This window comes from Schistocerca americana, chromosome X (genome assembly GCF_021461395.2).
Source record: "Schistocerca americana isolate TAMUIC-IGC-003095 chromosome X, iqSchAmer2.1, whole genome shotgun sequence".
Classification (NCBI taxonomy): Eukaryota; Metazoa; Arthropoda; class Insecta; order Orthoptera; family Acrididae; genus Schistocerca; species Schistocerca americana.
Window position 1 is genome coordinate 850,739,569 of NC_060130.1, and position 15,910 is coordinate 850,755,478.

Consider the following 15,910-nt stretch of genomic DNA (forward strand, 5'->3'; position numbering starts at 1 on the left):
GCAACCACCCTAGAAGGAAAACAAAGACAGAGGATGAGATGGTCAGATGAAGTTAATAGACACCTCATGTTCTGTTATTACCAAGCAACAAACCTAGGAACCAACACAACTGGATACAGATCACAAGTATACACAACATTTATCACCAGATACCCAGAATTAAAATTTTTAACAGAACAACGACTAGCTGATCAGATCCGTGTAATAATAAAAAATAACAGGATACCCCAGTCAGAATTAGAAAACATCAAACAACAAGTACAACAAATACTGGAACAAAATAATGTGCAATCAGAAGAAGAAGAAGAAGAAGAAGAAAATACAGAAATGGACTCAAACATCCCAGATCAAACAAACAAAGGACAACACGCATCAATTAAACAGTCAGAGGAAAACGAAATCTTAAGACAGCCACATGTTAGATATAGAAGAAAAATTTCAGCTGACATATATAGAATACAAAGACACAAATACAGACATTAGACCATTCTTGCATAGACCGCCAAATAACCCACAAGTCGAAACAACAATAACAACTATCAGTACAATCATACACAACAAAATAAATGAAAACACAACTATGGAAGAGTTACAACTACTGGTTTGTATAGGAGCACTCACTACACTAAATATACACACTAGGCAGAGATCAGAACCAACCAACACACAGAAGAAACCCACAAAACCAGCATGGCAACACAGGCTACATATCAGAATAGAAAAACTGAGAAAAGACATCGGACAGCTAACACAATTTATAAGAAATGAAATGTCAGAAAAAAAAAAACGAAAAAGGTTAGGTAAAATCTCACAACAAGAAGTGATAGAGCAATTAGATGAAAAGAAGCAGAAATTACAAGCATTGGCCAAACGACTTAGAAGATACAAAAAAAGTGAAAATAGAAGGAAACAAAACCAAACATTCAACACAAACCAAAAGAAATTTTGCCAGACAATAGATAACACGCACATTAAAATAGACAATCCAGCAAACATAACAGACATGGAACACTTCTGGAGCAACATATGGTCAAACCCGGTACAACATAACAGGCATGCACGGTGGATACAAGCAGAAACAGATACATACAAGATGATACCACAAATGCCTGAAGTGATAATTTTGCAACATGAAGTCACCCAAGCAATTAATTCTACTCACAATTGGAAAGCCCCTGGAAAAGATAAAATAGCAGATTTCTGGCTAAAGAAATTCACCTCAACACATTCACATCTAACTAAATTATTCAACAGTTACATTGCAGACCCATACACATTCCCTGATACACTTACACATGGAATAACCTATCTGAAACCTAAAGATCAAGCAGACACAGCTAAATATCGCCCCATAACATGCCTACCAACAATATACAAAATATTAACTTCAGTCATTACACAGAAATTAATGACACATACAACACAGAACAAAATTATAAATGAAGAACAAAAAGCCTGTTGCAAAGGAGCACGAGGATGTAAAGAGCAACTGATAATAGATACAGAGGTGACATATCAAGCTAAAACTAAACAAAAGTCACTACACTATGCATACATTGATTACCAAAAAGCTTTTGATAGTGTACTCCACTCATGGTTACTACAAATATTGGAAATATACAAAGTAGATCCTAAATTCAGATTCAGATTCAGATTCTTTATTAGTCATTCAGCATTGTTACATGCAATAGACTTCGTCAGTTCACTTAACTTATTAATTTTACAAAAAAAAATTTTTTACACATTTAAGTTGATATTAGGCATTTCTAAAAATTCTTCTAATGAATAGAATGGATTGGTTAACAAGAAGTTATGAACATTGTCTTTAAATAATTTGTCAGGCTTGATTGACCCATTTTTAGACAATTTGTTATATATTTTAATTGCCATATACTTATGACTATTGTTAGTTTTGGCTAATCTATTTTGTGGCAACAGCAGAGAAGTACACGTTCTTGTATAGTAGCCATGTCTTTCATTTGTTACACTTAAATTAGGTAGTTCAGCAACTATGTAGTTAACACTGTCAAGAATATATAAATTAATTACTGTTAAAATTCTATATTTAGTGAACAATGGTTTACAATGTGTTCTATTATCTACCTTAGCCATTACTCTGATTGCTTTCTTCTGGATCACCATAATTTCATTTATTTTTCTGCTGTTTCCCCAGAGTATTAACCCATACCTTAAAACAGATTGAAAAAAGGCAAAGTACGCTGTCCTTACGTACTCAAATGTCACACAACACATCAGTCTCTTCAACAAATATATAACTCTTGACAACCTAACCACTATGTGATCAACATGAGAGTTCCATGTTAGACTGTTGTCAAGTACAATACCTAAAAACTTTGCCTTTTGTTTTTCTATTTTTGTAGACTTTGATAGACTGAACCACATATTCTGGGTCTTTTCCTCATTTAATAGCAGACCATTGGCATTAAACCATGATGTTGCATTTTCTTTTGCCAATTTCATATCACTTACAAGGTTATCAAGTACATGGTTTACAGATAGAAAAGTTGTGTCATCTGCATACATATATGTCTTTACATCTATATTTCCTGGTAAGTCATATATGTGTACAAGGAAAAGAAGTGGCCCCAATTTAGATCCCTGTGGCACTCCATGTTGAACCTCGAGTATGTTTGACAGATGATTTCCTGAACTCACCACCTGATTCCTTTTATTGAGGTATGATTTGATGAGTTTTAAACTTTTATCACATATTCCATAGTACTCAAGTTTAGAGAGCAGAAGTGAGTGGTCAACACAGTCAAAAGCTTTGCTCAGATCACATAAGGTTACCTGTGCGTGCGCATGGTCCTCAAATGCTGCTAGAATGTCTCTGACTACGAGCTCTATGGCATGTATAGCTGACCTTCCTTTTCTGTAACCAAACTGTGATGCACTTAACATACCATTTAGTTCTAGGTACTCATACATCTGCTTATATATTATGCCTTCAAAGACTTTTCCTAGTACTGGAATTAGTGAAATTGGTCTGTAGTTTCCTGGATCTGATTTGACACCCTTCTTAAAGACTGGAGTTACCTTGGATAGTTTGAGAGGATCAGGAAAAAACCCTTCTATGAGACACAGGTTTATAGAATACGTTAATGGTGCTGCAATGTAATGTATGATTTCTTTCAATAGATTGTTTGACATATTAAAAATATCTGTACTGTATGAATTTTTCATTTCTTTGACTATTTTAAGAACTTCATGTTGGCATACCTCTCTGAAGTGTTTCAATGATGATCCGGCCCTATTATGATTTAGGTTTGCTCTCTTCAGATAATCTATATATGTTACATTGGGTTTACTGATCAGCTTTTTGATATCATCAGCACAGCTTACAAAATATTTATTGAATGTATCTGCTGGTATTGGGACTGTCTTGTCGAAGTTTCTGACTTCACCTTTAACAGTATTAATTACTGACCAGGCTGTTTTGCACTGGTTTTTACTATTTTTTATGAAATTTGTGTTGTATCTTAGTTTCGCTAATTGCAACTCTTTCTTATACAGTTTCTTAGTGATTTTTTTCAAGATCCTTAATTTCATTAGAATTGTTTACTTTGGCAAGGCGCTTCAACAGCAGTAGCTTATTTTTTAGATTCTCCAGTTCTTTGGTGTACCAAAATTTACCTTTTCTTGTTTTATGGTATTTCTTTTGAACAAGATGGGCTTTTAAAATACCTGTTAAGTAATTGTGGAATGTTTCATAAACTGTTTGGGCACTGGAATCACAGTTTTGAAATAATTTGTCCCAGTTTGTTATGCTCAACTGGTGTGTTAGTTTTATGAGATTGTGTTTTGTTAATATTAAGGTATTAGATTTTGTTAACTTTTGTCCAGCCTTGCTCTCATCTCCTTTTATAAAATGTCTTAACTTTACTGTTAACATGGAGTGGTCTGAGAAAACAAACTCCTTTACCTTGGTGGAGTACATATCACGAGCACAGTTGACAAAAGCATTATCCAAGCACGCTTGTAGTCTTGTTGGTTCTGAATTTACATGATGGAAGTTGTGCTGCCTCAGCATATTCAGTAACTTATTTACACTGGGTTTGTTACATGTTACATCAAAGCTTGAATTAAAGTCTCCCCCAATTACAGTTACATACTGTTTCCATTTCGTTATGTAGCAGAGTACACTGTCTAAATTATCTAAAAAAGTTTTATCATCTGAGTCAGGGGAATGGTAGATACATACTATGATAAGTTTCATTATATCACATATGATCCCGGTAATTTCAAAGTGTTTCTCTACACATGCCCAACCAAGATCTAGTTCTCTACACTCTATTTCATTTGAAACATAGATAACAGTACCACCATTACGGTACTGAGATCTGCAAAAACTGTTTCCATATTTATAACCTTCTGGTACATAGTATTGTATTTGTTCTGGTTTAAGCCAATGTTCTGATATACATAAGAAAGAATACTTATTCTGTGGCAATGACTCATCCAGAATTTCAACTTTATTTTCAAGACCCTGAATGTTTAAAAATAGGATGTTGTTGTGACTTATCTGTGAGTTAGCAGGCTGGTTTTTCACATTTTTATTTTCTTCTTGGCTTGAAACCATAAAAAATTATCACTGAATGACACAGATGTATTTTTCCTTTGGCTCCTCCTTAAGCATTGCTGTGTTGCTGCTCCAGTCGTTGTTGGTTCTGTTACTGCTGCTGCTTCTGCTGATAATGATGGTGCTGCTGCTGTTTCACTTATTTCTGGTGTTTGTTGTTCCATAACTGCTGTGCCTTTCTGTGAATTATTAACATTTGGAGTGTTCACTTGCATTAATAAAATTTCACATTTGTCTTGGAGAGGTGTAGCTTCACTGATAGCAGATTTCACATTGGATTCTACAGGATACACACACTTCCTGTCCATGAGAGGTATGACTTTTCTATCATCACACTGCACATTTGAGATTTTATTTACAAGTTCTAAAATTTTGGTTACTATTACGTTTTTTCCCAGTACATTTAGATGGGAACCATGTGTTGTGTGAAATCTTTTCCCTAAGTTGCTGATGTTCACAAATGTTACATTTTCAAACCGCTTGCAAATATTTTGCATCTCTTTATTTGCAGTTTCAATTTCTTTATTTACACAAGACCATTCCATCAAGTCGTAACGGTGTGGCACTGAAAAAACAATAACATTTGTTCCTCTCAGCTCATACAGTTTTCTTTTTAGCGAGATTAAGAGATCGTTTTTTTCGTTCATAGCAATATCATTTGATCCCGCCAGGAAGATGGAAAAGTCCTTTTTGCTCAATGAGGAAATTTTTTCTTGACTCATTGACGTAGCAGCACTGAATTTTGCTCCTGGTTTTATTGTACAGTTAAAACTAAAATTCTGACTACTTGTACGCCGAAATTCAGCGGCTGTGTTTCGTCCTTGGCTGTCGGCATACAGTTCAATTTTACCAGTACTTGCTGTTCCGAGATTGCCTGTTTTCTGCCTATCTTTGCAGTAAGCGAAGTCTTGTTTGGCACTATTTATTATGTCTTTCTTGCTAACACATGTCGATATTGTCTCAGTAGAGCAGCTTAGCGGTGGAAGATTTTTCGTGAGCACTTTCGCATATGATCTTTTACTTAACTGCTGCTGAAATATTCCATGTTTTACCTTATTCACAAAGTCGTTTGATTTTCCACATGGTACACTCGCATTGTTAACTTCACTTTCACAATCCGTAGTCGACAGAGCTTGAAAGTAATTTTCGTTCACTATATTTATGTTTCTTTCGCCGTTTTCTGTATCTTGTATTATCTGTTTGCGTCTTTTGTACTTCACTTCCGTCCAATTATCCGACATATTCGTACTTTCATGGCGCGAGTTTTTCATGTTCCGTTCACTTTTTTCTTCTTTAAGTTTCTTGATATCCATCTTCAAGGAACTGATAATAAATTGTAAACTAGACACCCGTTCGCTGAGCTTTGTAATTTCATCCTTACAACTGTCACAATTTTTCTTTTTCACGGCAAAATTCACACTTTTTCTCGGATACGCACAACGAATTTTTACACTAGCCGCCATGTTGATACAGTTCCTAAACATAGTAATGAAAAATTGGAAAACCACACTTAATATTCAAATAATATCACATCACAGCCAATACAGATTAAGCGTGGAATATACCAAGGAGACTCATTAAGTCCTTTCTGGTTCTGCCTTGCTCTGAACCCACTATCCAACATGCTAAATAATACAAATTATGGATACAAATGATTAATGGAAAATCTCATATAAGATGTGAAACAAATACTAACAAAGGGAGAGAGGGGCTGACCAGTACTTACCTCAGCTCAGTACAGCCGATAGATACACATAAAACAGAACTGAAAATTTACATTCCTAGCTTTCGGAACTTTGTTCCTTCATCAGGGAGGAGAGAGGGGAAAAAAGGGAAGAAGGGAAAGTGGATTCAGTTACTCACAACCCAGGTTATGAAGCAACAGGGAAAGGTAAACAGGGAGGGTAGCAAGGATGGAGGCATGGTTGGACAACCATGCCTCCATCCTTGCTACCCTCCCTGTTTACCTTTCCCTGTTGCTTCATAACCTGGGTTGTGAGTAACTGAATCCACTTTCCCTTCTTCCCTTTTTTCCCCTCTCTCCTCCCTGATGAAGGAACAAAGTTCCGAAAGCTAGGAATGTAAATTTTCAGTTCTGTTTTATGTGTATCTATCGGCTGTACTGAGCTGAGGTAAGTACTGGCCAGCCCCTCTCTCTCTTTAAATTATGGATACAATATTACTGGAACATACCCACACAAAATCACACATCCGCTATACATGGATGATCTAAAACTACTGGCAGCAACAAATCAACAACTCAACCAATTACTAAAGATAACAGAAGTATTCAGCAATGATATAAATATGGCTTTTGGAACAGACAAATGTAAGAAATATAGCATAGTCAAGGGAAAACACACTAAACAAGAAGATTACATATTGGATAACCACAGCGACTGCGTAGAAGCGATGGAAAAAACAGATGCCTATAAATATCTAGGATACAGACAAAAAATAGGAATAGATAATACAAATATTAAAGAAGAACTAAAAGAAAAATATAGACAAAGACTAACAAAAATACTGAAAACAGAATTGACAGCAAGAAACAAGACAAAAGCTATAAATACTTATGCTATACCAATATTGACCTACTCATTTGGAGTACTGAAATGGAGTAACACAGACCTAGAAGCACTCAATACACTTACACGATCACAATGCCACAAATATAGAATACATCACATACATTCAGCAACTGAAAGATTCACATTAAGCAGAAAGGAAGGAGGAAGGGGATTTACCGACATAAAAAACCTACATTATGGACAGGTAGACAATTTAAGAAAATTCTTTATAGAACGAGCAGAAACTAGCAAAATACACAAAGCAATCACTCATATAAATACGTCGGCTACACCACTGCAATTTCATAACCACTTCTACAACCCTTTAGATCACATAACATCAACAGATACGAAGAAAGTAAATTGGAAAAAGAAAACACTACATGGCAAGCACCCGTATCATCTAACACAGCCACACATCGATCAAGACGCATCCAACACATAGCTAAAAAAGGCAATATATACAGTGAGATGGAAGGATTCATGATTGCAATACAGGATCAAACAATAAACACCAGATATTACAGCAAGCATATTATTAAAGATCCCAATACCACAACAGATAAATGCAGACTTTGCAAACAACAAATAGAAACAGTAGATCACATCACAAGCGGATGTACAGTACTAGCAAATACAGAATACACCAGAAGACATGACAATGTAGCAAAAATAATACATCAGCAACTTGCCATACAACATAAACTAATAAAACAACACATTCCCACATACAAGTATGCACCACAAAATGTACTGGAGTATGATGAATACAAATTATACTGGAACAGAACCATTATAACAGATAAAACAACACCACGTAACAAACCTGACATCATACTCACCAATAAAAAGAAGAAATTAACACAACTAATCGAAATATCCATACCCAATACAACAAATATACAGAAGAAAACAGGAGAAAAAATTGAAAAATACATCCAACTGGCTGAGGAAGTCAAGGACATGTGGCATCAGAATAAAGTTGACATTATACCAATTATACTATCAACCACAAGAGTCATACCACACAATATCCACCAGTACATCAATGCAATACAGCTACATCCAAACATATATATACAGCTACAGAAATCTGTAATTATTGATACATGTTCAATTACCCGAAAGTTCCTAAATGCAATGTAACATATACCGTACAGTTAAAAGGAAGTCACGCTTGATCGAGGTCCGCTTCACTTTCGATCTTTAACCAGACATGGCTTCTGAGAAGGGAGAGAAATAATAATAATAATAATAATAATAATAATAATAATAATACTCCGCCCTCTCTCTGTTCACCTGGTCCCCCCCCCCCCCCCCCATTCTCTGTTTACCTGCTATCCACCCTCCCTCTATCCAGCTGCTCCTTTCACCTCTCTCCATCTCCTCCTCTCCCCCTCTAATTCCATCTCCTCCTCTTCCCTCTCTCTGTCCACCTCCTGCTCTTCTGTTTCTTTGTTCATCTCCTCATCCCCCCCCTCCCCCCCTCCTCTCTCTCTCTCTCTCTCTCTCTCTCTCTCTCTCTCTCTCTCTCTCTCTCTCTCTCTCTCTCTCTCTCTCTCTCACCTTTCTATGCTACACTAAGGATGAGTGATGGATGGTGTAAATCATTAAACAACAAATTTAATATTAGGTTTTCATTTGTTCAAAATATAAAAATTAGATTTCTTTTTTACCCTTTGTATGTGCAACTCAATTACTGCATAAATGGAACCCATATTTTGAGCTCTCTGACATATTGGAACTCTCCCAAATCTGTAATTCCTTGTATCTGGTGACTCCATGAGCGGATTGCAAGCAGTAGACCAATGCTACCCACAAAATATTCTGGTTTCCAACATTCACGACCTGCTATATGACCTCCATAGAACAGGAATCACCATGACTTTCCTTTGAACACCAAGTCACATGGGTATACCGGGCAATGTACTTGTCAAGGATGCAACCATATTGGAAACATTACAAGTGAGCGACCGAGGCACAATGCTCAGTCGCATCTCAGACAGCATATTTTGGGGGTATGAGACAATGGCAAACTACTGCACGTACTAACAAACTCCAAATGGTCAAAAAGAGTACTAAAGAGTGCCGAACTCCACTACAGGCCCCTTGCAAAATGGCAGTCATCTTATACCCCTTTTGTATTGGTCACACCAAATCAGAACATGAATATTGATTGCAACAACCATGAAATAGCTCTTTTGCAAGACACTGTTCATAATGTTTACAGTTTAGTCTCAAACAAGTTATGGCTGGAACAAATGTCTCCCCATTTTATTCTGACCTGTCATCTTCTGAGAGCCCATATTTTTCCAGTTGTCTCTTTGCTTTCACACTGCCTCTTACGCTCTCGTCAGCTACCTATCATTTGGTCTACCCTCAGCCCTTTGCTCTCCACTTTCATTTAATGCATCACCTTTGGGACTCTTTGTGCGCTCATTCTATGTACGTAGCTGTGCCACTTCAGTCTTGCTCTCTTAAACCTTTTTCTCCAAGACGCAACACACACACTTCTGTAGTAGAATTGTGAAGGTAATTTCCTTTCCTGACATTGTGCTTATGAATGTTTTGGTCTGTTTTAAACCATGAATGGAGATTTTGAGTAACATAATTGTGATGCTGAAAATTACATCATTTTTTCCAGGGGGCTATGCAGAACCAGTGGAAGCAGAGGACTATTTAGCACTTACAGATCGTGAGGAAACTGATTTGGAAGTATTGATATCCCAGTGCCAATTTGGAATCAGTAATGCTGAAGCATTTACAGATATGTTAGCAAAAGACCTCTCTGTTCTGGATGGTGTAAGTAAATTATTATAGCTAACTTGTTTATGGTTTTATGTAGATGTTTTATCAACTAAAACTGTAGGAAGGTGTAATTTGTTTTCTTCTAATTTTTCTGTTGTACTGCTGGTCAGTTAAGTTCAACTGTTACCATGATTTATCGGTGATACGTTAGAAACAATATAACAATATTGATGGACACCATCTAAGGTCAAAAACAGTATTAATACAGTTTGGTGGCTATGTAGTCACTATCAGAACAACTGTGTGTCCTCATAGCTAGTTCCACAAGATGTCATACTTGTGACCATGGTATTCTTTAGGTTATAATGTTGGCTAAAACTGGTGTTGCCAATGTGCAGCTGCAGTCACTGTTTATCCTGAATTTGCTGCCCCTCTCCATTTCTCCAGTCCCCATCTTACTGCTAACACCCCTCCCCCTGATCTGAGTGTAAATGTTTCCTTGCCTGGTCATGCTTTCTCAGATAAAGTTTTGTAGGTAGTTTTGCAGCAATACCTGCAAAACTTCAAATAATTTTATTTTATGAATGTAGGCACAAAAAAAAGAAAAAATAAATAAACATGGAACAGAAAGGTGAGAGTCAAGTTATGATAAAGAATGTAATCACCTCATACAGGAATATAAGCCTCAGAATGATGATACATGTATGTAATATGCATGTGAACCAGCTCAGGAGACATTGGCTTCCATTGTTTTTTCAGAGATTTTGGAGGAGGTATAATACCATGTGAATGTCTGTCTGAGACAGCCAAGCAGATCTCAATTTGGTTATATTGTTGGCTACTCATTTTTTAAGATATTGTGCTGTTACAAACAATGGCTGTGTCAACATAACTGTTGACAATCATCATCATCCTGGAGTCTTCTCATTCGGTTTAGATAATGTTTATGATATACAAAATTTTATATTCATTTCTCTGAGCAAGGATGATTATATGGAGACATGCGCAATCCTCTGTCCACCCTACAGTATACATACTATTCCTTTTTCAAATAATACTGTCTAAATAAGTTACTTTCTTCTTTATTTATTACATAATTGACATGTTTCAACTACTGCTATCATTTTATCCAAACTTGTCACCATCATCTTCTGTCCAAAGACTGGTTTGGTGCAGCTCTTCATGTTGGTGTATTCTGTGCAAGCCTCATCTCTCAATAACAACCACAACCTACATCCATTTGAACTGTACCGTGTTGAAGCCTTGGCCTACCTCTACAATTTTTGCCCATCACACTTCATTCCATTACCAATTTGATGATTCTTTAATGCCCCTGGATGTGTCCTATTAGCTTCTTTTTTCACCAGTTCAAGTTCACTACCTGTTCATTAGTTATTCAATCTAACCATCTCTTCTCCAACTTTCTTCTGTAGTACCACATTTTAAAAGGTTCTACTCATTTCACATCTGAACTGCTTATCGTCCATGTTGCACTTCCATACGAGGCTACACTCCAGACAATTACCTTCAGAAAAGGCGTCCTGACAATTACATTGATATTAAATGTTAACAAATTCCTCTTTTTTTTAGAACTCTTTCTGCATTTTACATCCTTTCTACTTTAGCCATCATCAGTTATATTGCTGCCCAAATAGCAAAACTCTTCTGCTACTTTCAGTATCTCACTTCCTAATATAATTATCTCAGCATTGCCTAATTTAATTTGACTACATTCCATTATCTTTGTTTTACTTTTGTTAATGTTCATGTTATAAACTATTTTCAAGACACTATTCTTTGCGCTCATCTGCTCTACTGAGTCCTTGGTTTCTGTACAAGTTGTAAAGAACCTTTTGCCCCTGTAATTTTTTCCTGCAACCTTCAGAATTTCAAAGAGTGTATTCCAATCAGCATTGTCAAAAACTTTCTTTATGTCTACAAATGCCACGAACATATGTTAGCTTTGCTTCAGTCAGTCTTCTAAGATAAATCATATGCGCAGTATTGGTTCACATGTTCTTTATTTCTCTGCAAGCCAAACTGATGTTCCGCAAAGTTGACTTCTACCAGTTTTTCCATTCTTCTGTAAATACAATGCCTGACAAGAAAAAGAAAGACATGGTTGTACATTAGTGTAACTTCACACATGCAGACACGATTGGCAAGTGTGTAAATGATTCGAGCTGCAATTCTCTCTGACCAGTAAAACGACCACTGGAGTACATTAGAATTGTTCGTATATAGTGTTGTTATGAGGTCTAGTGGGTAAATCAGGTGCTTGATATGCATCAGATGTTGAGTGATAACTGTGAAGGACACAGAGAGATGCTGCATACTTGTGTGAGATAGTATTATCACCATCTGACCGAGTTTAAAAGGGGCCTCATTGTGGGTCTCCACATGACCAGTTAGTTGAATTGTGCGGTTACCAGATTTGTGGGGCATTTGGATGTGACTGTGGTGTGATGTTGGATTGATTGGGAATGTGAGGGTAGGCATACTCATAAAGGTTCCCTTTGACCATGTCTAACCACCACATGGGAGAATCACTATATTGTCCACAAAGTATATTGTAACCCATTCACATCTGCACCTGCCATCTGAAAACAAGTAATGGACTCCTAATATTCTGTGTCATACCACACCATTGGTCAGAAACCGACAGAAACTGGTTCAGGGAATTACTGTCCCACAAATAGGCTGCCATTAACACCGCAGTAAAAATGGTTGCATTTCAAGTTGTTCCTTGGCCAAGAAGTATGGACTGCTGATGAATGGCATCGCAATGTGTTCTGTGAAAAATCATGGTTCTGTCATATGCCAAATGACTGTCATCAATGATTACAGTAGCAGTGTTACTCCAGTGTCTCCAGTGTTTTAGACAGGCACAGCAGTGTTACTCCAAGTGTAATACGTCTGGAGTGTCATTAGGTACGGCATCAAGTCAAAGTTGGTAGTGATTGATGGAACTCTGACAGCACAATGATATCTCATGGATATTCTGAGTCCTCGTGTGTTGTGCAACAGTATTGTGGTGCTATTTTTCAACAGGACAGGGTTTGTCCACACAAGGCACATATCCGTATGAACTATCTTCTTGATGTTGAGGAATCTTCCCCGACCCCCATGGCCAACTAGATACTGAGATCTGTCCCCAAAGGAACACATGTGGGACCAGCTCAGATGTCAGTTCTATCCCAGTGCCAGCATACAGAATATCGAAAACCAGTTAAAACAGTTGCGAGCCAGATTGCCTCAGAAGAGGATCAACAGCTTTATAACACCCTCCCAACTGACTTGGAGCATGCATACAGACCAGAGGGATGAAATGTCATATTGGTCAGTGGCCTCATGCTGCCACATTCTTTGTAAATTTTATTCAGTTTTGTGTCACTGAAATATCATATACTCTCTAAACCTATGAAGTTTCATTTAATTTCTCCTCTTTTCTAGGGTGCTAAATTTTTTTGTCAGGTAGTGTAATTTGTGCCATTATTGTACAACAGTGACTTATTAAACTGACGATTCAGAAGCATTCAAACCAGTCACCATTCAGGCCTGTCAGCACTTGCCATCTTTTTTATTTGAATTATTACTTTTTCATGACATCTGAGCATATTTCACTTGACCCATGTATCTTCCACATTGGGTGAAATAATATTGACTTGGCTGGGTTTCCCAACAGTGTCAGTAACTGAGGGAATTCTGTCTAGATCAGAGGCCTTGTTTCCATTTAGGTGTTTCAGTGCTCTTTCTATTTCTTGGTCTTGCAGTGCTCTCTCTGTTTCTTCTTGCAGTGTCATATCTCCCATCTCGTCTTCACCTACTACACCTTTTTAGAACATGCTAATCAAGTTTGTTTCCTTTGGTTACACCGTCCAGTCACATTAATGTGACCACTGCCTATGTTAGATGTCAATGTGCTATAACCACTCACAGATGTCAGGGGTGTGTGGAAAACAGTGCGGAAATGGAGCAATTTATCTGACACCCGAAAGGGCATGATCATTGCCTTTCCGTTAAAGACTGAAGCATTTCCAAAAGAGCTGAGTTTGTGAACTGTTTGCATGCCACTGTAATTAAAGTACACCATGCATGGCAAAATTGTGCTATCGAAATGTGGCATTGAGGCAACTGTGGTGCACCACGGGCCATAGTTGATAGGGGTGATTGACAGCTGCAGAAATGTTTACAGGCAAATAGATATGCAACTGTTGTAGAGCAACTGACCGCACAGCTTAACCGAGGGGCTAGCAACAGTGCCTCCTCAATGAATGTTTAGCAAATGTTGCTGTGTAAGGATTTCCGCAGTAGGCCACTGGTTCATGTACCCACGCTAACTGCTGTTCATCAGCGACAGAGACTGGAATTTACTAACTGATTCCTCAACTGGACATCCACTGAGTGGTGACAGCTGGCCTTTTGATATGAATCACATTTTATGCTCCATCGGGCAGATGGCCAGTGGAGTGTACATCCCTGCAACAATCTTTGGAAGATTCCAGGCCAGAGGAGGGAGTGAAATGGTCTGGGTAATGTTTTTGTGGCTTTCCCTGAGTGCTCTCATCATTCTAGAAAGCACACTGGATCAACACAAATATTCATTTATCCTTGGGGGACCATGTCCACCCTATATGTAGTTTGTTTTCTTGCTCAACATGATGGCATCTCAGAGCAGGACAATCCAACATGTCACACAGCTCACAGTGTATGTGTGTGCCTTGAAGATCACCAGGATGAGTTTACCATACTCCCCTGGCCACCAAACTCCCTGGATTGAAACCCAATTGAGAATCTGTGGGACCACTTCAGTCTGGTTGTTTGCACCATATGGTCTTAACCGAGAAACTTAGTGCAGCTGGCCTCACCACTGGATTTGGTACAGCTCTACAGCCTTGTCAGTACCTTCCAGAACCTCACTGACTGTCTTGCTGTGAGTCCCTGCTGCAAAAGGTGGTTATTCAGACTTTTGAAAGGTGGTCACATTAATGTGACTGGACTGTGTATATATCCTCTATTTATTTCTTTCTCCTTGCATCTTTCCCTTCTACAAGTAGTACTGTCTTGCCATCTAGGTACTTGATATTCACACAGCTACTCCTGTTTTCTTCTAATGTCTCATTAATTTTCGTATAGGCAACATTTATCATTTCCATACTGATGCATGATTATAATAGCTTTTATTTGCCCCCTTGCCATTCCTGCTTAGCCAGTTTGCACTTTGTCTCATTTTTTAGATGTCTTTATTACCTTCATTTGCTCCTTTTTTTATATTTTCCTATTTTTTAAATCAAAATTAGTATCTCATGTGTTATCTAAGGATTTTATGAGCCTTTTCCTTTTACCTTTGTTATCACCTGCTGCCATCATCACTTCAAGCTCTTCATTCGTTTTCTATTGTATTAATTTTCCATGTTTCAGTCCAGTGTTGCCTAATGCTCCTTCTGAAAGTCTCAATGACCTCTCCTTTCATTTTATCTATGTCCCAGAGCCTTAATTTCGTACCTTTTTGCAATTTCTTTAGTTTTAATCTGCAGTTCATAATAAATTCAGCATCCACATATGCCCCTGGAAATGTCTAACAGTTTAAAATCTGGTTTTGAAATCTCCGTGTTATCTTTTGTAATCAATCTTAAACCTTCCACAGTGTCCCAAGGTGTCTTCCGCATATACTGTGGCTTGTTGGCATATCAACTAGTACTACTATGGTGGGTGTTGGCTTCATGTCTATCTTGGCTAAAGTAATATGTTTACTGTGCTGTTCATAGCACTTTATGTGTATTCATATTGTCTTCTTCATTATTGGACCTACTCTTGCATTGATCTTATTTGATTTCGTGTTGATAACCATGTACTGACCTGCTTAGAAATTCTGTTATGAGCCCACTGTTGTTTATCTGCTGCTATGGATGTCAATAATTCATAACCTTAACTTTATTAGCTTGGCTCACTTTGTTTGAATGGTTGGTTGTCCAGTGTCATTTTTTGAAAG

The 15,910-nt window shown here is 37.5% G+C and overlaps 1 protein-coding gene across 4 annotated transcripts in view; it reads left to right on the top strand.

The window, feature by feature from the left end:
* Positions 1 to 15,910, top strand: part of LOC124555302 (exocyst complex component 1) — a 277,770-nt gene that overhangs the window by 117,653 nt on the left and 144,207 nt on the right. For all 4 annotated transcript variants that reach the window (XR_006968531.1, XM_047129176.1, XM_047129177.1 and 1 more), the window contains one exon: positions 9,815 to 9,972. Coding sequence is in view for 3 of the 4 variants with exons in the window: in XM_047129176.1 (XP_046985132.1) it covers positions 9,815 to 9,972 (158 nt within the window). In the remaining variant the exon portion in view is untranslated. The remainder of the gene's footprint in view (positions 1 to 9,814; positions 9,973 to 15,910) is intronic.